The 26,517-nt window shown below is 50.7% G+C and overlaps 1 protein-coding gene across 1 annotated transcript in view; it reads left to right on the top strand.

Moving 5' to 3' along the window:
* Positions 1-2,261: 2,261 nt before the first annotated feature.
* Positions 2,262-26,517, top strand: part of RECQL4 (RecQ like helicase 4) — a 37,354-nt gene continuing 13,098 nt past the window's right edge. The window contains exons 1-13 of the mRNA XM_034763748.1: positions 2,262-2,385; positions 5,103-5,136; positions 6,365-6,474; positions 7,865-8,008; positions 10,050-11,236; positions 13,442-13,541; positions 15,541-15,670; positions 19,746-19,868; positions 23,546-23,692; positions 24,292-24,384; positions 24,664-24,800; positions 25,286-25,369; positions 26,159-26,347. Of these exons, the coding sequence (XP_034619639.1) occupies positions 2,302-2,385; positions 5,103-5,136; positions 6,365-6,474; positions 7,865-8,008; positions 10,050-11,236; positions 13,442-13,541; positions 15,541-15,670; positions 19,746-19,868; positions 23,546-23,692; positions 24,292-24,384; positions 24,664-24,800; positions 25,286-25,369; positions 26,159-26,347 (2,562 nt within the window). The 5' untranslated portion in view covers positions 2,262-2,301. The remainder of the gene's footprint in view (positions 2,386-5,102; positions 5,137-6,364; positions 6,475-7,864; positions 8,009-10,049; positions 11,237-13,441; positions 13,542-15,540; positions 15,671-19,745; positions 19,869-23,545; positions 23,693-24,291; positions 24,385-24,663; positions 24,801-25,285; positions 25,370-26,158; positions 26,348-26,517) is intronic.

The raw sequence follows: 26,517 nt of genomic DNA on the forward strand, positions 1-26,517 counted from the left end.
CACTTCCGGGTGTGCGTGGTGACGCAGAGGCGTGCCCGGTAACGACGTTTTCCGGAATGGAGAGGCGGGTCCTGGCGTTGCCTTGGGGATGGGGGCTGTGATTGGGCAGCTGGCGCCGTCGCCCCGCTGCGGCCGCTCCTATTGGCGGGCGCTCCGGGCAGGCGGGAGGTTTGTGCGGGAGCCAGTCGGAGCGCTGCGGGTGAGTCCGGGGCCTTTGAGCTTCGTTGCCCGCTGGGCTGTGGCACCGAGCCCGGACGCCTGGGTTCCTTCTATCGCGGGGGCGGCATGTGCCTAGGTTCTCCTGCGCTTTGGGGTGGGCGCCTCAGGCGGGGGCCGAGCCCGGACGCCTGGGTTCCTCTCAGGCGGGGGCCGAGCCCGGACGCCTGGGTTCCTCTCGGGGGGGCATGGTCCCGGACGCCTGGGTTCCTCTCAGGCGGGGCATGGTCCCGGTTCTCTCGCCAGCTCTGCCACCGACTCACCCTGGTGAAGTCTCTCCCTCTGTGCCTCAGTTTCCCCTCTGGAAGGTATCAGGAAGCTCAGGGGCTTTGTGGAACAATACCTGGAAAGTGGATTTCCGTAGGGAATACCTTGGGGTGTGTGTGTGTGTGCAAATTATCCCCCTCTTAAGCCAAGAGAGACCCCCTGTACACTAGTGACTTGCTTCTGGAAACTCCAGATCAGAGACCTCTGGGTCTGTACAAGAGGGTGGACGGGACTTGTCATGAGGATGCTCGTTCTGAGTTGAAGCTATGATAAGTCCGATATCAGGAATGGCAATATACAAAAACCTGTAGGAGAACACTTCAACCTCCCTGGCCACACAATAGCAGATGTAAAGGTTGCCATCTTATAGCAAAAAAACTTCAGGACCAGACTCCAAAGAGAAACTGCTGAGCTCCAGTTCATTTGCAAATTTGACCCCATCAGATCAGGATTAAACAAAGACTGTGAATGGCTAGCCAACTACAGAAACAGTTTCTCCTCCCTTGGTGTTCACACCTCAACTGCTAGCAGAGCACCTCACCCTCCCTGATTGAACTAACCTCATTATCTCCATACTGATTTATACCTGCCTCTGGAGATTTCCATTACTTGCATCTGAAGAAGTGAGGTTCTTACCCACGAAAGCTTATGCTCCCAATACTTCTGTTAGTCTTAAAGGTGCCACAGGACCCTCTGTTGCTTTTTGTAAACAAAAGACTCCCTAGGGAGGAGGGGTGAAGTGCTTATCCTGCCAGAACCCGCATTAGAATTGCGGTGAACTCTGGTAAGCTGATCAGTACGTGTGTAGGTTCTTTTATTTTTTTTAATATATTTTCTCTGTAATGCTTTTTACGGTAAGAATAAAGTAGGCTTTCTTAGAAAGCTCAGTGTGGGAACTTACAGCTGTAGCCACCCCCTCTGTTATCAGTCTCTGAAGAGAAAGCAAGCAGGTCTGTTTAGCCAGACAGTCTTTATTGCAGGGGTTCTCAAACTGGGGGCTGGGACCCCTCAGGGTCGTAAGGTTATTACATGGGCGGGGGGTCGCGAGCTGTCAGCCTCCACCCCAATCCTGCTTCACCTCCAGTATTTATAATGGTGTTAAATATATTTAAAATTGTTTTTAATTTATAAGGGGGGGTCGTACTCAGGCTTGCTATGTGAAAGGGGTCACCAGTACATAACTTTGAGAACCACTGCTTTATTGGGAAATACACAGCAAAGGCATGGAACTGTTCATCCTGAGAATACCCTGCTCAGGCAGCAAAGAGAGGCATCAGCTGTGGAGGTAGAAGCCTGAGAGTGGGTGCCCTTGCTGAGCCACTAAGGGGAGATACTGGTGCAGTTACTTTGAACTGTGACAATATTGCACTCCCTTCTTGAGTGGAATATGGGAGCTCAGTTTGGGACAGGAAGCGAAGCGGTGGACTGCACTGATTTCAAACCATAGTGGGAATGTATCCAGTTGCCCCATCTATGGAGCATAGACAGCGTGAACCACTTGAGATAGCTAGTGGATTAGTAGCCTTGGTGGAAAGTCCCCACTACGTAGCGGTTAAAGTGCAGGTTCCTGCCAGACACCATCTGCAATGACTACAGTGGTCAGAGCCTTGGCGCTACATCACACTGACTTTCCCTGGATGTGCCTATAGATTGGTGCTTGTATGACAACTGCATAGTATTCACCAGAAAGCAGTGGGGATATCTGCATGTTGTTAATAAAACTGCAAATGGCTGATTCTGGAGAGGATTAATCTGAAGATCTGTGCAATATTTTACAGCTGGTGCAGTTCTTCAGAGTAGGGCCAGGCCTTCGGCGCCATGGACAGATACAATGAGGTCAAAGTCCTGCTGAAAAAATGGGAGATGACATTTCTTCAGGAGCACCAGAGGAAACCGAGCAAGGTACCCGTGCAGGGATGGGAGGGGATATGACTCAAGGAAGCAGAGGTTTAAGACTAGCCTTGCCCCCCCTCTTCCCCTCTCCCCCCCCCCAAAAAAGGAAAGAGAAGGGCAGATTTAAACCTACCCATGTTCATCTGTGCTGGGGATTATGTGGTTCTGCTGCTGTCTGCACTGATTTGAGGAAAGATTAAAAGAGCTAAATCTTTAGGGTTTGGCTGAGCAACACCCTGGGGTGCCAACTGTCTGCAAGTTCAAATGCCAGGGAAGGCCAGGAATTGTTCAAGGTGATATGAAGGAGGCATGAATGAAATGAAGAGTCTGCCATTCTGGAGCACAGCCTCCCAAGGGGATTGGAGAGATTCAAAGGTTAAAATTTACTTGGATTATGGTACTGTCTGGAGGCCCCAGTTGGAGTCAGGCTTCCATATCCATATTATCCATACATATTATCTGGGAGTGCCCCCAAGGCTCAGTCATAAAACTACATTCCGCAATTGAGGTCCCGGGCCTACCATTCTCAGGCCCACCAAAAGGAGTTAAAAACAATTTGAAAATAAAATCTGTCCATCAGTCATGGAGGAATGTGCAGACCAAGGGACAGATGGGGCATGAATGTATGAATGGTAAAGTAAGGTGGCCATATAACAGTTTTTAGCCCACTGGGTCATCTTCAGTCCATTCATTATGCTTTTCCAGAATGATGGGTAAATGTCCTCCCCATAAAAAGAGCAAAAGTGGGGGAATGTAGTAGAAAGAGAGCCTGAGACATAAGGCCTTGTATCAGAAGCCTGGTGTGAGGCCTAAGGCCTGAACTAAAGTAGTGGTCAAGCTTTGCTGATATGAAGCAAAGAGGCAAAGTTAGTAGAAGTCAGGCTCTGCCTGCTTGCAAGCTCACAGAACCTGGCAAGAACAGGGCTGGGGTATTGCAAAAACACACATTCCTAAGGAAGGCTAGGCACAGGACACTCACGCAAACACATTCCAGGAGGGTGGTACCAGAACACCCCAATACCAAGTATGGTACAAACTGACCCCTCCTAAAGATGATGACCTTGGGATGGATAGAGATGTTTTGATCAGACCAACAGGTACAAGGTAATGGGTGGTGGTTAGCCACTTCAGAGGTTGGTAACTAACCACGTCAGGGGGCAATAGGGAACTTGTTTGTATTGGTGTATAAAATGGTACCTCAGAGGGATGTCTTTGTCTGGCCTAGGGGGGAATGGAAAGTCCCACCATTCACTGAGCTGCATGCATTGCTAAGGGCATACATGTATTAGTGGTCCGGTAGAGTCTGTGGGATACTAATATCGTGCTTTGTCGACAATAAACCTGGCCGGGTGCCTTTGTACTTTAATATCAGAGGGGTAGCCATGTTAGTCTGTATCCACAAAAACAACGAGAAGTCCAGTGGCATCTTAAAGACTAATAAATTTGTTTGGGCATAAGCTTTCGTGGGTAAAAACCCCCTTCTTCAGATACGTGAAGAGAAGGGAGTTACCTTACAAGTACCAGTATATTTATGCTTGTGTCTGTAATTTGCACTCCATGCATCTGATGAAGTGGGTTTTTACCCCACGAAAGCTTATGCCCAAATACATTTGTTAGTCTTTAAGGTGCCACCGGACTCCTCGTTGTTTTTGTACTTTAATGGATCTTGTGGTCATTGGGTGGTTCAATCGATATCTGCTGTGCCAGCTGCCTGTGCAGAGCTGGGATGGCACACAGAGAGAACCACACACCCAGCCGAACATCTGACAACAGACCACGCCTGTGCTTAAAGTGAAGTAGGTGCAGGGCCTTAAGTCACCATCTATTTGTTTATAACAGCCCATTCTTACACTCTGACCAACAGGGCGACATCAGTGTCCAGGGTACCACAAATGTTTTAAAAGAAAATAATTAAATGTTGGGCTGCACAGAAAATTGGCCTTTTCCTTTTCCATGTATCTGCCAAAAAAAAAAAAAAAATCACCCTAAATTTTAAAGCAATAAAGCCTGAGAAATGGAAGCCCTAATTCCCTCTAACTGTGCCCTAATGCATGCCTTTTCAAGGAGGTTGAGGCAGTATCGTCTAGAGGTCTAGGAATTGGGAACTGCTAAGAACTAATCGTGGTTCTGCCACTGGCTCCCTTTGTTGTGTAGGGCAAGTCCCTGAGTCTTTCCGTGCCTCAGTTTCCCCATCTGTAACATGAAGATAATACTTTGCTATTTCTCAGGGAGTAGAGAGGTTACTGAAATGTGTGGAACAGGCTTTGTGCCTGAAAAGTGCTATGTGGTAAGAGTTATGAATGTGAATTCTATCATCATCATCTGGAGACCTGGCCTCTTACTGCACCTTTTCCTCTGAATTAGGAGCTAGGTGGGATGGTTTCACTCGCTCACTGACATGTAGACAGTGCCTTGCAGAAGGTCACATGCACCAGATGAAAGATGGAGTGAATCTCTGTCCCCAAAAGCTTGCAGCACAAAGGTTTGAGTAAGACCCATGCGGGATAAACATGGAGGGGCTGAGAGTCATTCTAGCTGGAAAACAATGTGGAACAGAAGGGTTCTCAGGAGTCCTTGAAGCAGGGCCTAGGGCACTTGGTGCACAGGGCGGAGAGAAGGTGGTTCCAAGTGGGAGAACACAAGGAGCAAGTGGGAGGGATAGAGCCTCTCTCCAAACACATCTGCACCTGGGATTAATGCCTAATAGTTTAGTATTTGTTTTACAGACTGATATGGAAGAGGCTCCGGAGGAGACAAAGAGTAAGTACGAGCTATAAACTCCCCAAACTGCACAGTTGCTTCATGGGGTGAGGGGGAGGGTGTGCCTGTGTTACTAATGAAGGATCAGCCCATGGGGAAAATCACCACTGACTGCAAAGGAGATAAGACTTTTGCTATACCTGTCCCGGGAAAGGCTCTCCTTTCCCTTGGGGTGATCGGTAAGTAGGATGGCTCCCCACCCCCAAACAGCTCTGCCACAGACTTTCCCTGTGACCTTGAGTAAGTCACTTAACTTTCCTGCCTCAGTTTCCCCTTCTGTGAACTTGAGATGCTGCTGCCCTGCTTCACTGGGACCTATACTAATTTATATAAAGCACTCTGAGATCCTTGGAGGGAGCTAGACGAAAGTAAAATTATTGTTATGTATGTTGAGAGAATATAGAAAATGGGCATTTAAAGTAAAAGTTCATTTAAAGAGAAGAGAAAAATGTTCAATCTTGGACTTGAAATACTGTATTTCAAAGTCTTTAATAAGATGTTAGGCCTGGAAATATTAGATTTTAATTGGCATACGTCAGTAATATTGGATTTCTCTCTCCACTCAGAAACAATAGGGAGCAGGAGAAATTCCCAAATTATTCCCATTGGAATCAGTTGTAGTTAGGGGCCCAGGCCCATAAGGCATCTCAGCTGGGCACGTGGATGATGTATGCTTCGATGGGACATGTGTGAGGGGTCGCTCAATTTCAGCACATACTACCTCATGCGTAGAGACTAAATCTTAGGGCCCAATCCTGCCAATACTTATACACATGATTAACTTTACACACGGGAGTTGTCCATTTAACTTGACCGGAAAACTCATGTGCGCAAGTTTAAGCAGGTGCATGTTTTTAAGGTCGGGCCTAAGACATGAAATACGGTAATCAAATATTGTGCTTTGATTTCTCGATCTGTTGTGAATCCCGCTGGCAGTCATTAAATGTTGTATAAATAACAGTGAGGATGATTTTGGTTTTTATCAATTCCGGCTAGTGTAAAAAATTAGCTTTCAAAAGTCAGGAAAGGGTTTTTAGACATAATTATTTATGTACAAATCGAATCCCTCCAAACTGAAATCTACAGCATCCTTGTTCTTCGGGGAATGGGTGTCTGCTTTCCTGTACGAGTACATTACTGCTTGGGTTTTCCAACAGAAATAAGACCATGGAGCATGTCCCAGCTACCTTATGACTTCTACTCTTATCATCCTTATTTGAATGCACAGAACTATACAGAGAGTATAAAGTGCTAAAGCAAGCAAGAGAGCATCAAGGCCCCCCTGAATGCAGCTCAGTCTGCCAGCAAGCTGCTAAAGGAACCCCAGCAGTGGAACAGGTAACCAAGGGACACTTGTGCTTCGCTGAGCTCAGCAGCGTCTTTGCAGTGCCACCTCTTTCTGGGAGTTGTGACAAGACCTGATTGTGCAGCTCTTGTGTATGCAGAACTTGCACGGACACTGCTAGCTCTGGGTTGGAGGGATTGCAACAGTCAACCTAAGTTACATTGGCATACAGCCACCACAGTTATTAAATCGCTTGTGTCTGCACACTTGGCTCCTTGTGCTGGCAGTGTGCGTCCTCACCAGGAGCGCTTGTACTGATCGTACTGTCAGCATGGGGCATTGTGAGACTGCTCCTGGAGGCCATTAACAGTCAACGTAAGCAACACAGTGTCTATACTGATACTGTATCAACCTAATTACATCAACGGTGACTTTATACCGCTCGGAGAGGTGGTATGACTGAATTGCTGTGGAGAGGCACTTGTAGAGTGAAATCCAGCCCCTCCTCAGCCCCAGCTCTGCTCCAGTCCGGCCCCCAGCTGCATCCCTGGCTCCCGTCCCCTCGCACGCCTTGGCCCATCCCCAGCCTTGGCCACTGCCCACAGCTCCATTCCCGGCCTGGGGCAGAGGCTGGGGGAAAGGCCGGGAGTGGAGCCACACTTGGCCATGGGCCCAGCTGCTAGCCCCCACCGCAGCTCGGCTGTGGCTCTGCTCCTGCCCCCAGACCCGGCCTAGCCTTGGACCCCTTACCTCTGTCTGCATGTGTCCCCCCCCAGCCATGGTCCCAGCCCTGGGGTGCGGACAGGGTTAAGGGGGGGCCCCTCACAAGTTTGGGGACTGCTGCACTAGAGCAGGGGTTCTCAACCTTTTTCTCTCTGAGGCCCCCCCCAACAAGCTATAAAAACTCCATGGCCCACCTGTGCCACCACAACTGGTTTTCAGCATCTAAAAGCCAAGGCTGGCGTTAGGGGGTAGCAAGCAGGTCAATTGCCTGAGGCCACGGGGCCCCCACAAATCTATATTGCCCAGGCTTCAGTTTCAGCCCCGAGGGGCAGGGGTCAGGGTGCAGGCTTCAATCCCATGCAGTGGGGCTTCAACTTTCTACCCTGGGGCCCAGCGAGTCTCTTGCTGGCCCTGCTTGGCGGCGCCCATGAAACCTGCTCACGGCCCCTGGAGGGCCTCGGACCCCTGGTTGAAAACCACTGCACTAGAGGATGATGGGCTGATACACACCTGAAGGCCTGATGTTTTCCATCCAGCTCCCTTTGCCCTCTTGGGAGGGCTAACGGATAGTACAGTGTTACTTATAAATGTGTAGGTACTCTCTGGCTCTTCATCCCCCACCTCCCCCATCTCAAAGATCAGTGATCATGTGCTTGTGCTCTCCAATTGGCTCCTAGAGAAGTGCTCTAGCTTGGTTTAACTGTTGTCTCTTTATTCGAGGCACCTGACTCGGGTTGCTGGGGCGCACATCTGAATCGAGGGCAGAAAGCCCCCAAGCTGAGCCACCAGGACCGTGACACCCTAAAGGCGTCTGCGCAGTTTTTTGGAATGAAGCTGAAAGCCAACCTGGGAGCGGCCATAAAGGTCTGTCCGTGCAAGAGCCTTTGATGTTTGGGTAACTTCAGGGTAGTTCTGATGAACGAACCCCTGGGCTTTCGAAGGAGTAGCATTTGTGTGCTAGGCTTAGGAGAGGAGACGTCGCTCTAGCCCTCTGAATGGATTCACTAGGCAGAATCTCCTGTCTAGTCCCAAACAGCAGAGGTGGCCAACGTGTGATCCACTGAATTCAGTAATGTTGCTCTCCTCTTTAATGCAGACGTGCAGACTGGGTGGACTACAGCTCTTGGGATGGGATGCTCCACAGGAGGCCAAGCTTAGATCAAGGGGGCACATTGCATGCTGGGAGCTGTAGCCTGCAGCTGCCCCTCTGTTTAGTACAGAGGCTCAGCCTGCATAATCACCTCCCTTTCATGTGTGCAAGCGCAGTTTGAAATGACGCTTGCATGGCAGGCAGTGGAGAGAGAGCCCAGGAGGCACCTCTCAAAGCGGCTCATGGCCCTTTCTCAGAAGAGGAGGAAAATGCCCCGCTGCATTTCCAGACAGGGCCCCAGGGGTGAGTGCCCAACAAATTTTCAGCGAACCTTGTTAGCAAATCAAACCTGTGAACTCTGCAAAACCCTCTGAGTGAGAAGGGCTCAGTTCAAAGATGCTGAGGAAGGTGAGGCTGCCCCGCTGGAGTCACGTGATCCATTTTCATGAGATCACGGAGGTGATCTGCAAACCAGCTGAGGGGTTAGACTGCACCCCAGGTGCTGTGTGAGGCTCCTCTTTCATCTGACTCTGCTGTTATCAAATAACAGGGCTGGAGAAGGGGGGATGATACATTTTGTTTGTTTTTAGTCCCCACCAAAAATCTAATGAATCTTTGATTTGCCCTTGCTGGGTGCTGTTCACACAGGTAGTTCTTATGGGCTGGTTAAACCCTTTCGCTCAGGAGCTGCTGCATAATGAAAACGGGTCTGATATCTGGTGAGATCTCTTAGATGTGTTCAGCACATGTGACTGAAATCACAGGAATTCTCCTTTAAGAGGCTGCTAATTCCTGCCCAAGGCAAAGCGGGTATCTTCAGAAGCAATGGAAATTGGGTTTGGATATTTACTATCCTGTTGTAATATTGAATCCTTGGAAAGCTGCCTAAACCAGAGCTCCTGACTCCTTGTAGTAACTAAAGATCCCCTGGCATGTTCCCCTGGAGTAGAGGTGTTACTTCCAGTGTCATGATCAGATTTCATTTGGGTATCTACATTCTACAGCACGAAACCTCACCAGCAGGTTCTGTTGGATGCCATATTCTTCACTTCCTGTCCCAAAGTTTTTGAGCAGTTTGTTAAAACAGCTGCCACGTTCCACTCCAGAGGTGGCTGCATTTCACTGATTGTTGAAGCGATCCCTCTGTGCATAGCTTGTTAATCTGGGCCAAATTCTGCTGGGTCTTGCACTCACGCTGCATCATGAGTAAGGCTGGTTGAACGTGTCCCTTCGCATCCTTTGGGGCGCTCTAAAAGTGTCACTCATTCTTATCAGAGGGAGGCGTCCGTTGAAAGTGTCTTTGTTCTCGCATCTTCCCTTTAGTGTGAGGAGAAGATGGGTGTCGAGAGTTGATATGGGAAAGCAAATGGAACCTGTTTGGAAGCCATTGGTGCACCAAATAACTGCTACCCGGAGTAGCTGTGATGCTAGCATGACTGGTTATTCATTGGGGGTTTTTAAAGAGCTAACATTTTCTTTGGGGCTTGCTATAAGTTCTGTGTGTGCTGACCCTATACTTGAGGCTGTGCCGTGAAGCCAGTCTTTGCCCCGAAGAGTTGGCAGAGCTGATGGAGGCACCAGGAAGCCCAGAGGAAGGAGTACTTTGGAGCTGTTTTTTAGCTGTTGGATTGTGTCCCTTGTTGTGGACATCCCGGAAGAAGTGATTCTGTAGGAGCAACTTGGATTTGGGGCGGGAAAGGGCCTGGGGAAGCTGGATTCCAAGGGTGTCTGTGCATAGGGGCGACACGGAGAGAAGCAGTGTAGGGCCTAGACTGGGAATGCCGAAAACTTACCACCATTTAATTCTGATTGCAGGAGCGTCCTATAACTTTGAGGAAGTCCTTGACTCCCCGAGGGAAGGCAGCTGTGCCCCTGTTGGAGAAGAGCTCAGACAACAGCAACCAGGGTGCATCTCCAAAGTCCCCCCAGATGCCATCGCTGAAAAGCAACAACGACTGCATTGCTAACTCTGATCCGAATGAGCCAGGAGACCTCCTTCTCCCACCATCGATATCGAGGCTGGCCCCCACCATCCTGTCGGCAGGGCTGAAGCCGAGCCCTGAGGTGAATAAATTCCAGCAATTGAAGCAGACAGTGGCCCAGAGACTGGGCTCCCTGGATCCTGGCTGGCTGGACAGGTGTCAGGGCATCAGGGAGCAAGCAGGGGAGAGACCAAGAGAGGAAAGTGCTTCTACCTCAAATGGCAGGAACAAAGAACAGACAAAAGCAAGCCGTGCCCTGCAGGGGAATGTTGCCCAACCTCTGCATGACCGTTCCCTGGACCAAACCACTGGAGCTAGGGCTCAGTCCCCGGAAAGTGAGCATGTTCCACCTCTAGGAAACTGCCTCCTGGGGAGCTGGAAGCTGCAGGAACACCAGGATCCTTCTAGGAGAAACCGGCAAGGAGCTGCGCTGGAGGGGGATGATCTAATGAAAGGTGGTGGAGATGACTGCAGGGTGGCTGTGAAGGATGAGCAGGGCACTAGTGAAACCCAAGGGAATGGCAGGATGGACTCGACGCTTGGTGCTGCTGAAATCAGCATTGCCAAAGAACGGGTCAGTAAACCTAAGAATCTCCCAAAGGACGCCCATCAGGGAGCAGAGCAGGAGAAGCTTGGTAACACTTCAGGAGGGGAGGGAGGAGCCTCTTGTAGAACAGGGGGCGGGCCCAGTCAACCCAAGAAGGTCAAAGCGACCAATAAAAAGAGGCAGCGAACTGCCACGGCCAGCAGAGATGATGATGGTCCAGAAGATGGTGCTGTGGTGCCAAAGCGCAGGCGGACTAACGCATCAGCCAGAGACAACCCCATCTCTGTGAAGAAGAAAGCAAGAAGGGCTGTCTGTGAGCCAAAGCCAGGCGAAAACAACTTGGAAGAGGATGGGGAGTCTGTGGAGGCTAAAGAGGAGAAGGGAAGGGATGTGCCAGTGCTCTCTGAGAACCTCCTTGGAGAAGTCGAAGGGGAGGGGAAGCACAAATGGAGCAGCAGAGCCAGCGTCTGCAGGTGGGTTTGGTCTCTTCTGGTGGCTCAGCCTTGGGGTTGGGAATCCAGCTGGGGTAGCCAAAGTGCAGCCCACAGGATTGTACGACGTAGCCGGAAGTTGTCCTTGTCTTGAGTAGAGAGAGGCAGCACTTGGAGACTAAAGGTCCCACCATGCAATGCTCCCTGTTGACCCAAGTGGCCAGGGATCTAGAGCTTGCCATCTCCCGGGTGTGTAAGATGGGCAACTCTTGCAGCGTCATCTGCAATTCCTGGAAACCGCCTGGCAGTAAAATAAATGGGGGGAGGGATAGCTCAGTGGTTTGAGCATTGGCCTGCTAAACCCAGGGTTGTGAGTTCAATCCTTGAGGGGGCCATTTAGGGATCTGGGGCAAAAACCTGTCTGGGGATTGGTCCTGCTTTGAGCAGGGGGTTGGACTAGATACCTCCTGAGGTTCCTTCCAACCCTGATATTCTATGAAACCTGCTTGGACCTGAACAGCATCTGAAACGTGTGATGAAACTGGCCTAAGCTGGTGTTCCAAGATGCAAGTGCTTTCCCAGTTGACTTCAATACCGAATGAGCATCCTCGTGCCCTAATGTAGCCTGCTTCCTGCCAGCAGCTCTGATGGAGCGTGCAAGGCCTATATTTATTTAACTATGGGCCAGATCCTCTCTTGTGCGAAGAGCCACTTGGTCCTGCAGATGAGAGAAGCAGTCGGGGAACCAGTCACAGCGCCCCAATTCTCAAGCTGGCCCTGGCATAAATTGGAGCAGCGTAGAGGCTGCTCTGACTGTGACAGTTGGCTCTGGTCGTTGAGAGACCGTATGCCAGCTGAGAACTGCTATGGGGGAGCAGAGTTTGATCTGCTGTAGCCAGAGGAGTCTGGCTCTCTGCAACGAGCAGGTGACTAAACCCTCCAGCTGCCGATAGCAGGGGTGACGCTGATGTAACAGGAGACATAAATCAAAACCAGGGCAGGAGAGGAAGCTGCGCAAGGGGGTTGCCAAATGGAAATTGGGAGCAGGGGAGGTTTAGGATGCTTTTTCAAGGCACTAAATGTCGATTGCAAGCAGCGTGGGTAAAATAAACAAAACTCAGCCCAGTGTAGTGGGCAGTAGAAGCTAGCCCAGCAGAGATGCTGCAAGGAAGCTAGACGACTTTCCAATCTGCTTGTCAAAGCACCTCCACGTCCCGTTTCAAGGCAGGGGGCACATTAAATAGCGACGGAGAGAGAGGATCTGTCTCCAGAGCATTTATCGAGGTGAGTGCTGAGCGGCTCGGCTCCTTTTGCAGAATGACTCCAGGGGTTCGAAACTAGCTCTGGAGCCCTGAGGGGAAGAGGAGCGAGCGGTACTGACGGGTTCAGAATATCTCCCTCCCTATGTCACTAAACACGTATTGGGTTCTCTAAACATTGCTTTCAAAATATTGCTTGGGGACAGATTCTTCCCCACCCAAATCAGCGGGGTTGCTCTCAGAATAAGGTCATCTTCGGTGTGTGTGAAGTGGCAGAATCTGGCCCTTCTCTTGGGTAGTCTCATGTGAGTCATAGACTTTAAGGTCAGAAGGGACCCTTATGATCGTCTAGTCTGGAAAGCATGGGACTTGGAGTCAGGGCACCTCGGTTCTGTTCCTGGCTCTCCCACAGACGGAGCGTGTAACTTTGGGCCAACTTAAGCCAATGCTTTCAGAAGTCTCCACTAATTTTGGGTGCCCCACATGAGACCCCTTGCGCCTGGTTTTTCACAAACACTTATTGGCTCTGATGAGAGGCGTGGGTTCTTAACCCCTCTGCTAGCCAAGCCAAAGTGTCTCAAGGTGGCCTCTTCAAAATCAAGGCCCCCATAATGAGAAAAGCAACTTTTGAAAATGTGGCCGTTAGCGTCTCTGTGCCTCAGTTTCCCCTCTGTCAAATGGGGATGATGATATCTGTCATGGGGGGTTGTGAAGATTAATTGTTGTTTCTGCAGCACTTTGAAATCCTTGGATGGGAGGTGCCAGGGAAGGGCAGCGTGGTACAGATTTCACCAGTGGTGCGGCTTTACTACTTGCATTTCAGTCTGCTTGGGAAAATGAAACTAGACCTATCCCCATCTCTTGCCATTGCTCCATGTTGCCTTCCTTGATGCAGTCTAGCTTTCACTGCAGCAAGAATACAATCCAGTGCATCTTCATGGGCAACATACACGCTGCCTGACTCTACTGTCTGGACTTGCTTTTCCAGGGCCCCTCCAAAGAAGGACGGCAACTTTGTCAGACTCAACCTGAAGAAGAAATCTCATGTTAAAGGTTACGCGTTGAAAGGACATCGCCTTCGCAAGCAGGTGAGACGGCCAATTGCTTGGCGAGTCCTAATTAAGTGGAGGATCCCTCATTTCCGATGTCCCTGTGTCTTTCCATGCTGCTAACCTCTCCTTCCCCATCTCTGCTCTCCCGCAGCACAGGCTGTGAGCAGTTCTGAATGTTTCATTCTGTGCTGCAGACCGTATTTCTGATGGAGCTAGGTATTTATACCCTCTTGCTTGCTAGGTATTGCAAACTTTGAGTGATAGCTTGTAATTTTAACACAATTTGCAGTACCCCGCAGGGGCCTTCTCCAAAGAGACGTGCTACTGAAATATATTAGCCTTCTAGCGAAGATTTGCTGGTATGCTTAGTGGACCGCTATGTGCGTGAGAGAGAAAGCGTGTCTAGTGGTGGGTACAGAGGGAAGAAATACATTCTGATTTTAGCTGAAAGAAAAGCCTGTTTATTTTTAAAGCTTGGTATGTTTACACAGCACGTCTGCAAACGTGATCCAAAGGCAAAGGGACCAAGCAGTATAAAAATTTCTGGGTTATCAGGTACTTCTCAAAACGGTTTATGTGGAAGCGCTGATAACCTTTCCCTGGGCTGACTCTTTGGATGATGATTGTCCCTGTATCACATCTGAGTAGCTTCAAGGACAGGTGAGGACGGCAGATGCTGCTAGGAGACGCTTTCTGTAAGAATTTTCTTTCCAATCTAACAAAATCAGAAAATCTGACTTTGTTTATTTCAGACCTCAGAGCCTGAGGCAATGCGTTCCAGTTGACGGGAAAGGTCATAGAAATGTGCAGGGAGGGTTGGGTGTATTTTGAATCTCTCTTAAAAATAAACCTCTCTTGTGTTTAATCTGCTGTTCCCTGCCTGGCTAGCCCCTGGAGTTTGGATCTCTTTAGATCTCTCAAATTCATAGGGTTCAAATAGACCCCCTGCCCTTCAGCGAAGGGAGACCAAGGAAATGCTGCCTGGGGGCTGGGCGCCCTGGAGGAGGTAGGGCGTGTGCCCTCCAAACCCTACAGATCCTGGGTACCTATAGGCTAGAGACACTAGCACTGTACAGAGGGGATGCTGCTTTGTAGGGGTGCTCTTCTCACCCCGCAGAGTCCTAGAGCTCCAGCCCAAGCCCAGAAATCTACTCTGCAATGAAACCGCCCCACAGCCTGCGCCTGGAAGCCCGAGTCGGTTGGCATAGGCCGGCCGTGGTGTTTTCTGTGCTGTGTAGACATACCCTCAGTCTGCTTTCTTTAACCTTCTCTTTGTTAAGCTGTGACTTGATTGCAGTCTATAATACCTATGTGGGGAACACATATGTGATAATGGGCTCTTCAGTCTAGCAGCGAAAGGTTGGAAGTTGAAGCTAGACAACTCAGACTGGAAATAAGACATAAATTGTTAATGGTGAAGGTAATTAACCCCTGGAACAATTTATCGAGGGTTGTGGTAGATTCTCTATTACTGACGATTTTAAAATCAACCTTGGATGTTTTTCTAAAAGATCCACTCTAGGAATTATTTTGGGGCAGGTGTGACACAGGAGAGCAGACTAGATGATTGCAATGGTCCCTGCTGGCCTTGGATTCCATGAAACACAGAGCAAGAGGCAGTTCCTGCCCCAGAGAGCTTACAGTCTAACTTAACTGAGGAAAATGCAGACGGTTTTAAGGCTTCTTCATCCCAGTGGCGAGAACAAGGAGTCCCTTTCCAGCACATTTGCTAAGCGAGCTACCAAAAGGCTGGTTTCCAGCCAAAGTCATTTTCTAGCCTCCCATCATCTGCAGTTTCAAATGAATTCAGAATTCTCCTTTGTTTTGCTTCATGGCCTAACAGTTGTGCAGTGTTGCTGTGCACGGTTGCATACCGGCTGACTGCCACCCCCAGAGGTGGTGCATTTCCCAGGAGCGATCACTGACTGGGTGTGGAGATGTAGGAGGTTCCTATGTCCCTGATCTGGCTGTTTCTGGTGGGGCTAGTTTGGCTTACAAGCAAGGCCCTGGCTTAGGCATGCTGGTCCCTTTACAGGTGTGGAAGCAGAAGTGGCAGAAGAAAGGCGAATGGTTTGGAGGAGGTGGCAGATGCTTCGACAGGGGCTCAGATACCTGCTTCAGATGTGGCGGAACAGGGCACTGGGCCTCAGAGTGTAAAGGCGGAGGTAAGGGCTTTCTACCTCCCACAGCCAGCTGGGCCAACCTGAAAAAGCAACAGCCCACATCAGATACCTGCACCGGTGTCAGGAACCGGACAGGACAGGTTAGGTTATAAAGTTCCACCCACTTTACCTTTTAATGCTGGATAAATTACAGCAACAGCATGAGATAAATGTTAGCTGTGCAGCAATGAATGAGAGAACACAATACAAGCGCTAATGGATACAGAGAGCCCCCAGGTGTGCAGGACAGTAAGGACTGCTGCTTGCCAGAGGCAATCGGGAACTTTCCCAAGGCCAAGCATCAAGAGGAGTAACAGTGGGAATCTCTCCTCTCCCCTCCTGCTGGTTTCAGGACCTGGCCTTTGGGGGAAACCTCTCCTAGGAAGAGACTGAAAAGATTAAGATTGTTACCTTAGAGAAGAGAAAAATGTACGTGATAAAAGTCTATAACCCAAAGAATGGTCTAGAGAAGGAGATCGAGAACTTCTGCTCTCCCTGGCTCACAGCACAGGAAGAAGGGGAAACTCAGTGACATTGGATGGTGGGAAACTGATCAAAGGAAATATGTTTACAGAAAACCTGTAACTAGATTGTGGAACTTGCTGCCACAGGATGTCATTGTGGACAAGAACCTAGCAAGACTGAAAAAGGGACTGGAATGCCTATGGATAACCAGAGAATCCAGAGTTAGAGTAGCTCATGTAAAAGAGGGGTATTGGAAGGGATATCAAACCTGCTTCAGGGTTTAAGCCAATCTCTGACTACTAGAGACCAGGATGAGCGCTAACGTAGGGGCTGATCATCCCACATCTACTGCGGGGTTCTTATACCTTCCTCTGAAGCATCTGCTGCTGGTCAGAGACTGGATACCTCGGGTCTGATCCAGTCTAGCAAGTCCTGTGTTCCTGTGAAAAGTGACTGGTCCTGACAGCATTTGCCCAGGCCACTAGCTTGCAGAGAGCTAGATATTGGATCTGATCAATCATTTCATGGTCTCGATCCCATTTTGCCTTTTTTCCCTCCAATTCAGCTAGATGTATGTGTGCATTCGGGGCAAGGAGCTCCTGGCCCTCAGAGACGGTGTACGGGCTTTGGAGGCCAGGGTGGCTGAGCCGGAGGAGTTAAGGGAGACAGAGAGGTACATAGATGAGGCTTTCCGGCACACAGTACAACGGTCCCACCCCCGGTCTGACAGCCTCTGTGCTGTTGAGGAGGATGAAAGCCTCAGGGAAGGAGAACATCCAACTGGAGCAGAGGGGAACGACCCCATAGTTGGGACCTTCCTTCCAGATGATGTCGTGGTATCCTCTTGCACTGAGGATACCTCTCCGGGGGAGAGAACTCCAGTTATTAGGAAGAGACAGCTATTAGTAACTGGCGATTCGATCATTAGAAACATAGATAGCTGGGTTTGCGAGGACCGGGAGAACCGCATGGTGACTTGCCTGCCTGGTGCAAAGGTTGCGGATTTCTTGAGACATCTAGACAGATTTGTGTGTAGTGCTGGGGAGGATCTGGTGGTCGTGGTACATGTAGGTACCAGTGACATAGGGAAGGGTAGGAGAGAGGTCCTGGAGGCCAAATTTAGGCTGCTAGGTAAGCGGTTGAAGTCCAGGACCTCCATGGTAGCATCCTTTAAAAAGTGGAAGTTAAATCCTAGTGAGGAAAACAGAAAGGGGGGGGGGGGGAAAGGGAGCATAAACTCTGACAAGTGAAGGGTGAAAACATAATTAGGAAGGCCAAAAAAGAATTTGAAGAACAGCTAGCCAAAGACTCAAAAAGTAATAGCAAATTTTTTTTTAAGTACATCAGAAGCAGGAACCCAGCTAAACAACCAGTGGGGATAGTGGACAATCTAGATGCTAAAGGAGCACTCAAGGACGATAAGGCCATTGCCGAGAAACTAAATGAATTCTTTGCGTCGGTCTTCACGGTTGAGGATGTGAGGGAAATTCCCAAACCCGAACCATTCTTTTTAGGTGACAGATCTGAGGAACTGTCCCAGATTGAGATGTCATTAGAGGAGGTTTTGGAACAAATTGATAAACTAAACAGTAATAAGTCACCAGAACCAGATGGTTTTCACTCAAGAGTTCTGAAGGAACTCAAATGTGAAATTGCAGGACTACTAGTAGTCTATAACCTATCATTTAAATCAGCTTCTATACCAAATGACTGGAGGATAGCTAATGTGATGCCAGTTTTTAAAAAGGGCCCCAGAGGAGACCCCGGCAATTACAGGCCGGTAAGCCTGACTTCAGTACCAGGCAAACTGGTTGACAATTTTGTTCTTGACTATAGTTTCAGACACATAGATGAACATAATATGTTGGGGAAGAATCAACATGGTTTTTGGAAAGGGAAATCGTGCCTCACCAATCTACTAGAATTCTTTGAGGGGGTCAACAAGCATGTGGACAAGGGGGATCCAGTGGATATAGTGTATTTAGATTTTCAGAAAGCCTTTGACAAGGTCCCTCACCAAAGACTCTTAAGCACAAAGTAAGCTGTCATGGGATAAGAGGGAAGGTCCTCTCATGGATCGGTAACTGGTTAAAATATAGGAATCAAAGGGTAGGAATAAATGGTCAGTTTTCAGAATGGAGAGAGGTAAATAGTGGTGTCCCCCAGGGGTCTGTACTGGTCCTTGTCCTATTTAACATATTCATAAATGATCTCGAAAAGTGGGTAAATAGTGAGATGGCAAAATTTGCAGATAGTTAAGTCCCAGGCAGACTGCAAAGAGCTACAAAAGGATTCTCTCAAAACTGGGTGACTGGGCAACAAAATGGCAGATGAAATTCAGTGTTGATAAATGCAAAGTAATGCACATTGGAAAACATAATCCCAACTATACATATAAAATGATGGGGTCTAAATTAGCTGTTACCACTCCAGAAAGAGATCTTGGAGTCACTGTGGACAGTTCTCTGAAAACATCCACTCAATATGCAGCAGCAGTCAAAAAAGCGAACAGAATGTTGGTAACAGTTAGGAAAGGGATAGATAATAAGACAGAAAATATCATATTGACTCTATATAGATCCACGGTACACCCATATCTTGAATACTGCATGCAGATGTGGTTGCCCCATCTCAAAAAAGATATATTGGACTTGGAAAAGGTTCAGAAAAGGGCAATAAAAATGATTAGGGGTATGGAATGGCTTCCATATGAGGAGATATTAATAAGACTGGGACTTTTCAGCTTGGAAAAGAGACAACTAAGATGGGGATATGATAGTCTATAAAATCATGACTGGTGTGGAGAAGTAAATAAGGAAGTGTTATTTTCTCCTTCTCATAACACACGAAGTAGGGACTACCCAATGAAATTAATAGGCAGCACATTTAAAAGAAACAAAAGGCAGTATTTTTTCACACAACGCACAGTCAACCTGTGGAACTCCTTGCCAGAGGATGTTGTGAAGTTCAAGACTATAATAGGGTTCAAAAAAGAACTAGATAAATTCATGAAGGATAGGTCCTTCAATGGCTGTTAGCCAGGATGGGCAGGGATGGTGTCCCTAGCCTCTGTTTGCTAAAAACTGGGAACAGGCAAGAGGGGATGGATCACTTAATGATTGCCTGTTCTGTTCATTCCCTCTGGGGCACCTGGCATTGGCCACTGTCAGAAGACAGGATACTGGGCTAGATGGACCTTTGGTCTGACCCAGTGTGGCTGTTCTTATGATGTCCCACAACCTGATCAGCCATAAACAGCTTAAAACTTGCTTTGGTCCTGTAGTCTAGGCATTAGAATTGAATATAGCAGGACCTGGACCTTGGGCCAATTCCCAAGTGACAAACGCAATGACCAGCGATGACCTAAGCCTCCACGAGGACGTGTATCGGTTTCGTTTCTTTAACGCGTTGGTGTGAAGCGTGTTGCATGTAGCGATCAGGCCACTGAGCGTTGCTTTGCAATGGGTGCGCAGTTGGCTCTAAATGCTGCTCAGGGCTGGCAAATCTACATGCTGGGACAGAGAGGTCCTGGCGTTCAGCATCCCCTCCCTCCCATGACTGGCCCCCCCCCCCCCCCCCCCGCTGTAGGAGTGAGACTCTTTCTGCCTTGCAGGGCTAGCTCCAGCTGTTGGCCCACAGCCGGAGGAAAACAGCGAAGCTATTGAAGAGGAGACGCCATTACCCACTCTGGAAGAAGTGGCCCGGATGACTAACACGGCTTACAGCAAGCTCTCAGGTGAGACTCTAATGGCGCAGAAGTTAATTGTTCCTTGGTTTGCTTCCTGGGCAGGTCAGGAGGGCTGGCTTGGCTTAATGCCGGGGGCACGTCTGCCTTGCTCTCCAGTGGCTCCTAGAGGCTGGTCGTGGAGTAGCAGTGTTATCCATGACTAGATGGAAGGTTAAGTACTTGTTTGCAGTTTTGTAGCTGCAGCTATAGAAGGAAAGCTGAGATGGGAGCTTAGAAGGGTGCATGTTAAAGGTAACACAGCCCTGGATGGGTGCAAATGTGACCTTTCATGGAAATAACAGCAGTCTGGACTGTCACCTGCTGGTAACCTTTGTGGTCTCTCTTTCTTTTTTAATTGAACTAGACTGCAAAGTATTTTGGAGGAGCAAACAAACATGGTTGCAACCCTACAAAAACAAAGGGTTTTTCTGTCTATCTCTTTCAAGTCCTACACTGGGCCTTTCTGCTATGTGCTTGTGAGGAAGCGGATGCCTGGATCTGCTCCCTTCTCAGTGCAATGACATTTTGAAGACCCTAGGGCGAGCCGTCGGCCAAAATCCTCAGTGGGGGTCCTGCCAGGGCGTGGCTCTCGGAGAGCAGGAATCTTGTACAGTAACGCTAGCTCATCAGAATCCGGTACATGTGTTTGTAGAGCGCTTCGCGCAGCGGGGCTCTGATCAGTGCCTGTGGCCCCTGGTGCGGTGGCAATACACCAATCAATACGAAATGGTCCGAGCTAGAGGGGAGAGACCAGGCAGAAGAAGGTTGATGTGCGTGCGCCTCTTCTGTCTGCAATGGGCCTCAGCAGCTGACAACATCCCTCGAAGCCAACTCCTGGTCTGGTACCGTCACGCCTTCTCTTCACCCCGCTGTGCGGCCGGTTTCACGCATTGATCTATCTCTGTACTGCATCTAGTGCCAGGGTCAGCAGCCCAGGGAAGCTGCAGCCACTTCCGGCCAGTCTCTGCCCAGATGTGGGGTGCAGTTTGTATCTTCCCCCCCCAAGACCCATTTGATTGGTAAAGTGTTAATTACTCCATCCCGCCCACCACCATAGCTCTGTTTGACTCACTCTTGTTTGGCTTCCAAAGAGCAAACCCTCCACGAACGTCCAGGATGACTTGTCTTGTAGATGAAAGAAAGCAAGGAAGAGTAACAGCAGAGTCTCCAGGAGAGCGCTCTGTGTGCGTCTCCTTTGAACTTCCTTGCAGCAGCTCTGAGAACAAAAGTCCCCTTCTCTGCATGCAGCCCCTTCTTACAAAAGTGCATCACACAGACAACAAAAGCATCCCCGTTTCCCTCCACACAAAAGCTGCGGTGTTCGTATTGGAGCTGATATGCTCCGTGCGATGGAGTTTCAGCGTGTGATGATGTCCCTATGGCTTTAGAATTTGCTGATGCTTAAGTCCAAGCATAACTCCTAGCCACAATACAGACTGGTTTATTGTTATCTGAGTGACTGGCAGCCCGGGGGGGACGGGGACTCATTAGTTCTGAATGCAAAAGAGCTTGCTGTAAGAGTTCTTTACAACAGAGCACTAAAGAGGATTTTCTCTGTCCATCCAGGTGCTTGTAACTCCCACCACTAGTGGCCTCCCACACAGTGGAAAAGAAGAAGTTGTCTCTTCCATGTTTTCCATCCCAGCCTGTAGTGGAAACAGCTCGATTGCTTTCTAGGTTTGCTTTGTCTTTGGTGGTATATGTTTGCACGTGTGGCTAGGTTGTGTGAATGTCAAGACATTGTTACGGGAAAGCTACACTGGAGCAATGAGTCTCTCAGTGAGTCCTGAGCGTGGTGAGGCCCTGGTCTCATATCTCCTGAGGAAGCCAGTTCCAGTCTAGGCCCAGCTCCCAGGAAAGTTCTGCCTCCTGCACTCCCGAGACTCTCCAGTGGCTGGTAGTTCCATTGTCCCAGTGGGCGGAGCTGTTGGTGGAGGCCACGGTTGCTGAGGGAGAGGCATCTCTTGGATGGCATAGGCCAATCTCTTGGGTTCTGTGGGGAGCCAGTGCAGAGCGTAATGCCAGGGAGATGTGTTCATGGTGACCTGTGCGGCCACAGAGAGACTGTTGCTTTCTGCACCCATCTGAGGCCTTTCAGGCTTTGTGGCTTCATTCCAGGATTTGGGTTGCAATCATCCAGCCAGACCGTGAATAGCTGGATGGCAAGCTCTAGGCTGAGAGAAGGGGGCGCAGACTTCTGCCTGGCTGTAGGTGGAAGTGCAGATGTCTCCATGGCTCATGAATCATAGAATATCAGGGTTGGAAGAGACCTCAGGAGGTATCTAGTCCCACCCCCTGCTCAAAGCAGGACCAATCCCCAACTAAATCATCCCAGACAGGGCTTTGTCAAGCCTGACCTTAAAAACCTCTAAGGAAGGAGATTCTACCGCTTCCCTAGGGAACCCATTCCAGTGCTTCCCAACCCTCCTAGTGGAAAAAGTTTAGCTTAATATCCAACCTAAAACTCCCCGACTGCAACTTGAGACCATTGCTCCTTGTTCTGTCATCTGGTACCACTGAGAACAGTCTAGATCCATCCTCTTTGGAACCCCCTTCAGGTAGTTGAAAGCAGCTATCAAATCCCCCCTCATTCTTCTCTTCTGCAGACTAAACAATCCCAGTTTCCTCAGCCTTTCCTCATAAGTCATGTGCTCCAGCCCCTGGATAATTTTTGAGTATCCAACAGCGTGGAGGAGACCTAAATGACCCCAAGACTGACTCAGTCTGAAGGCAAATGCCCTCAACAGTGAGGGATGCCATGGAGGAAAATTTCGGAAGCTCTGTCCTGCTTCCTACAAGTCCCTTCAGTCTTGGTTGGGTGCAGGGTCAGCAGAGTTGGGTGTCATCTGTGTCCTGCTGGCCCTTAGCCCTGGCTGTCTCCCTGGCTCCCTACAGGTGCTAAATAACATAGGGGTGAAGATGAGCCTTGTGGGACTCCGGGGGCGAGGGCTTTGGAGTGGAGACCCATAACGACCCTCTGGGGTTGGTTGGAGAGGAGGGGCCTGAGCCAGGTTGGGGGGTTTCTAGTCACCCCTGCAGTCTTTTGGAGGCCAGACAGGTGTATCTGGTGATCAGCGGCAGGGCCTAGCACGGTGAGCGAGGACGGAAGTGGCTCGTCTGTGGCCAGGAGGAGGTTGCTCACCAGAACCATGTGCTCTGTTATCCCTGCCCTGGGCTGAGGCCCGACCAGGAGGGTGGTGATGACAAATGTTTAGGATCTCTGGATCAAAGGCGCTACATAAAGCGCCCTGCAAACGCTGCGTGTCAGAGACGCATGGGGGAATCCTTGCATCTGCCTCTGGGGTGGAACATAAGAGCTGTATACCAGCATACAGCCACACCACCCAGCAGGCTAGGACAGGAAGTGAAGGACAATCCTGCATCTAGTTAAAACCACAGAGGGAATTGAGGGAGGGAGAAAATAATTCCCATGGTTTGAATTTGACCAGGACGCTGGGGTTAATATCCCATCTCATGGAGAGTCGTTAATGACCAGAAGGGGTCAGAACCTCTGGGCTGTAGCTAGTGTGGGTGCACGTGGCTCCGGCAGCACACAGCCACCTCGTCCGGCACTGGGTCTGTGCTGACCGTGTGAAGTCGCCAGCACCTCGGATTTCCTCTCAGTCAAGTGCTGTATAAACCTGGCCTGGGTGTCATTGCTTGTGCCTGTTCCTTTTCATCCCCAGCTGAGAGCAGAAGCAGCCAAGCCGGGCCCGAGAGGGCTGGCGAGGAGGAGTTCGACCTGCACATGCAGAGGCCTACGTATGAGCCACCCGCTCCGCCCCCACCGATGGCACCTCTCTATGGGCTGGGGCAGGATGGGAAGGTGAGAGGTAAGAGTCGTGACAGGCAGCTGTGCTAGGGAACGGGCTTATGGGGAGTATGTGCTGGGCTCGTCTTGGAAGCACTGGGCCTCTCTCCTGCAGCTGAGCAGACAAACCTGCATGTCTTTGCCACAGGCATCAGCCCAGTGGTGTGGAATCTGTATTCTGCACGGAGCAGGTTGCTCTCCCAGGGCCCCTGGTGCTGCAGGTCTCTCGGAAGGGCACTGACGAGGTGGAGGGGAGTGTGGCGCGCTGACAACGAGGGGCCTTCGCATTCTGCTCATGCCCCTGCTCCCCTTTGGGAGAACAGCTTTGGCCGGGAATAAAATCGGACTCGTTGTCCTGTTTTAAGCAATAGACCAGGTGTTGCTCCCAGAGCTAGAAATAGAACCCAGGAGTCCTGACTCCCAGTTCCCCTTCCTGTAACCACTAGCCTACCCAGTGCTCAGCTAGAACCCAGGAGACTTGACACCATCCCTCGCTCTGTCTGCTAGCGGCTCCTTGCCTATGTGCACCATTGGCCTAGTCCTCCCTTGGGCTTCGCAACGGGCAGGGCCTTGCACTCCACCGTGGGTTCCTGACTGCGTGTGTGTGTCTGTGCTGTGCAGAGACCCCAGAGGAGGTGTTTCAAGCTCTGGCTGAGCTGGGATACAGCGCCTTCCGCCCGGGCCAGGAGGTGGCTGTCATGAGGATTCTCTCAGGTAACCGGTCTGTCTTACCCTGGAGTAGATCCTTCCTGCCAGTCCCTCCCACTCAGGAACAGGCATTCATGGCACCCGAGGGCTGGGGCCAGCCCCATTTGCCTAATGAGGGTTTAGCCCCAAGAGCACTTTTCCCCCAGCCCGCCCATGCTGAAATGAGGCCAGGGCTGGGGGAAAAGGCACCAGCACCCCCCACATCTCTCTGCCCCCTTCCCATGCTGACTCCTCCGTGAATTCCAAGGGGGGGCCCTGACTCTGCTGCTGCCGTTTCTGAGACAGGTCTGTCCACGCTGGTCGTCCTGTCGACGGGGATGGGGAAATCTCTGTGCTACCAGCTCCCTGCGTACTTGTATGGCAAGCGGTCCAAGTGCATCACCCTGGTGATCTCCCCGCTCGTGTCGCTGATGGATGACCAGGTAAATGGGACGTGGCTTTGATCGCAGCCTGGTTGCACCGGGGCTCCTTCCTTGGGCCTTCTCCCTCGCCCCCCCGTCCCTTCAGGGGAGGCACTCGGGGCCTGATCCCTTTGACGCTGAGGAGCCTGGTCATTGACTTCAGTAGAAGCAGGATTGGGCCCAATTCTGCCCTTTTACTCTCTAGCAACTGGTGTTGGGGCCCTTCACCCCCTGGGGATGGCAGGTTTGGGGATAAATATTTCCCATCTCCAGATCCGTCCTGTTTCCAGGGGGTTGCTGGGAATTCTCCGCTCTGCTCAGGGCCCTGTCCTCTCTGATGTGCCAGGCAGGACATCTTGGAAGCCTCTGACCTAAGGATTGCAATGGAGCCCCTGGCTGCTGGATTTTGAGTCTGTAGCCAGGCCGCCAGACTGAGCAGTGGAGGAGCTCTGTCCCTGGAGGAGCCCTGTCCATTGATGTGTGTGTGTAATGTGCTTCATTCCCAGGTTTCGGGGCTCCCCCCGCACCTGAAGGCGGTCTGCATTCACTCCAACATGTCGAAGAGCCAGCGAGAGGCTGCTATAGAAAGGGTGAGTTGCCTGGGGTGACGGGCTGCGAATGTGAGCCTGCTCTCCGATCCCGGACTGGTTGCCCGCTCTCCTCTGAAGGGTATAAGGAGCACCGGGCATTGTCGCTTGGCTTGGGGCACAGGCCTGCTATGTGTGGCTGTCTGTTCCTAAGGAGTGCTGCTCTGAGACACTGGGTGTGGGTCTGGTCTGACTGATGGGGCAGAGACCACTCGCGGGCTGGCTAATGGGAATTGGTGGGAAATATTCACTGTCCGGGCTGGGCTCGCCCCAGGGCGTTTCTTGGCCACATACGGAGCGATTCCGATTTAAATACACCCCCGACCATGTTCCGGAGTAACGGGCTTGCGCGGACAGCCCTGGGGCCGTTCTGATGAGTGCTGCTTGGGCGTGCATTTCTGGCTGGTGAGGGGAGCTGGATGGGCAGCTGTGGGGAACAGGTACCCTGCATGCCTCCCCCCAACCCACGTCAGAGGGATGGGGAGTGGGAGGGCCAGGAGAACCTGAAGAGGCCATTACGGTGACCAGTTGGTACTAATTGTATTGGTGGCTTTTGAGGTGCAGGCATTGGAGCCGAGAGCTCCCAGCTCCTCTCACACCGAGCAGCCGGTGGATGGGAAAGACCTTCTAGCTCCCAAGGAGGGCTGGGTTGAAGGGGCTGAGCTATATCCAATCCCATGGGCCCCCCGGCCCCCCTCCTTTCTCCGGGTGTGTGTTTCTGGGGGTGGGGGCTGGGTATGTGCCATTCTTACCAGGGTAACCCCTCCTTCCTGATGCTGTGCGTGTTTGCAGGTGAAGGGAGGGAAGGTGCATGTGCTGTTGCTCTCCCCGGAGGCCCTGGTGGGCGGAGGCAGGGCGGGATCTAGCTGCCTTCCCTCTGCTGACCAGCTCCCCCCCGTGGCGTTTGCCTGTATCGATGAAGCGCACTGCGTCTCCGAGTGGTCCCACAACTTCCGCCCATGCTACCTGCGGCTCTGTAAGGTACGGGGGGGGATCTGGCCAGAGCTCCCTGGGACCAGTGCGCCGTGACGTCTGCCTGTGGGGATGGGGGGAGACAGCCAAGGCTATCAAGACTCCACACGCCTGCTGTGTTTGCGTTAGCAGCAGCAATGAGACGTGGTGCCGGGAAAGGGGCTCTGGGGGCACCGTGT

This window comes from Trachemys scripta, chromosome 2 (assembly GCF_013100865.1).
Source record: "Trachemys scripta elegans isolate TJP31775 chromosome 2, CAS_Tse_1.0, whole genome shotgun sequence".
NCBI classification, from domain to species: Eukaryota; Metazoa; Chordata; order Testudines; family Emydidae; genus Trachemys; species Trachemys scripta.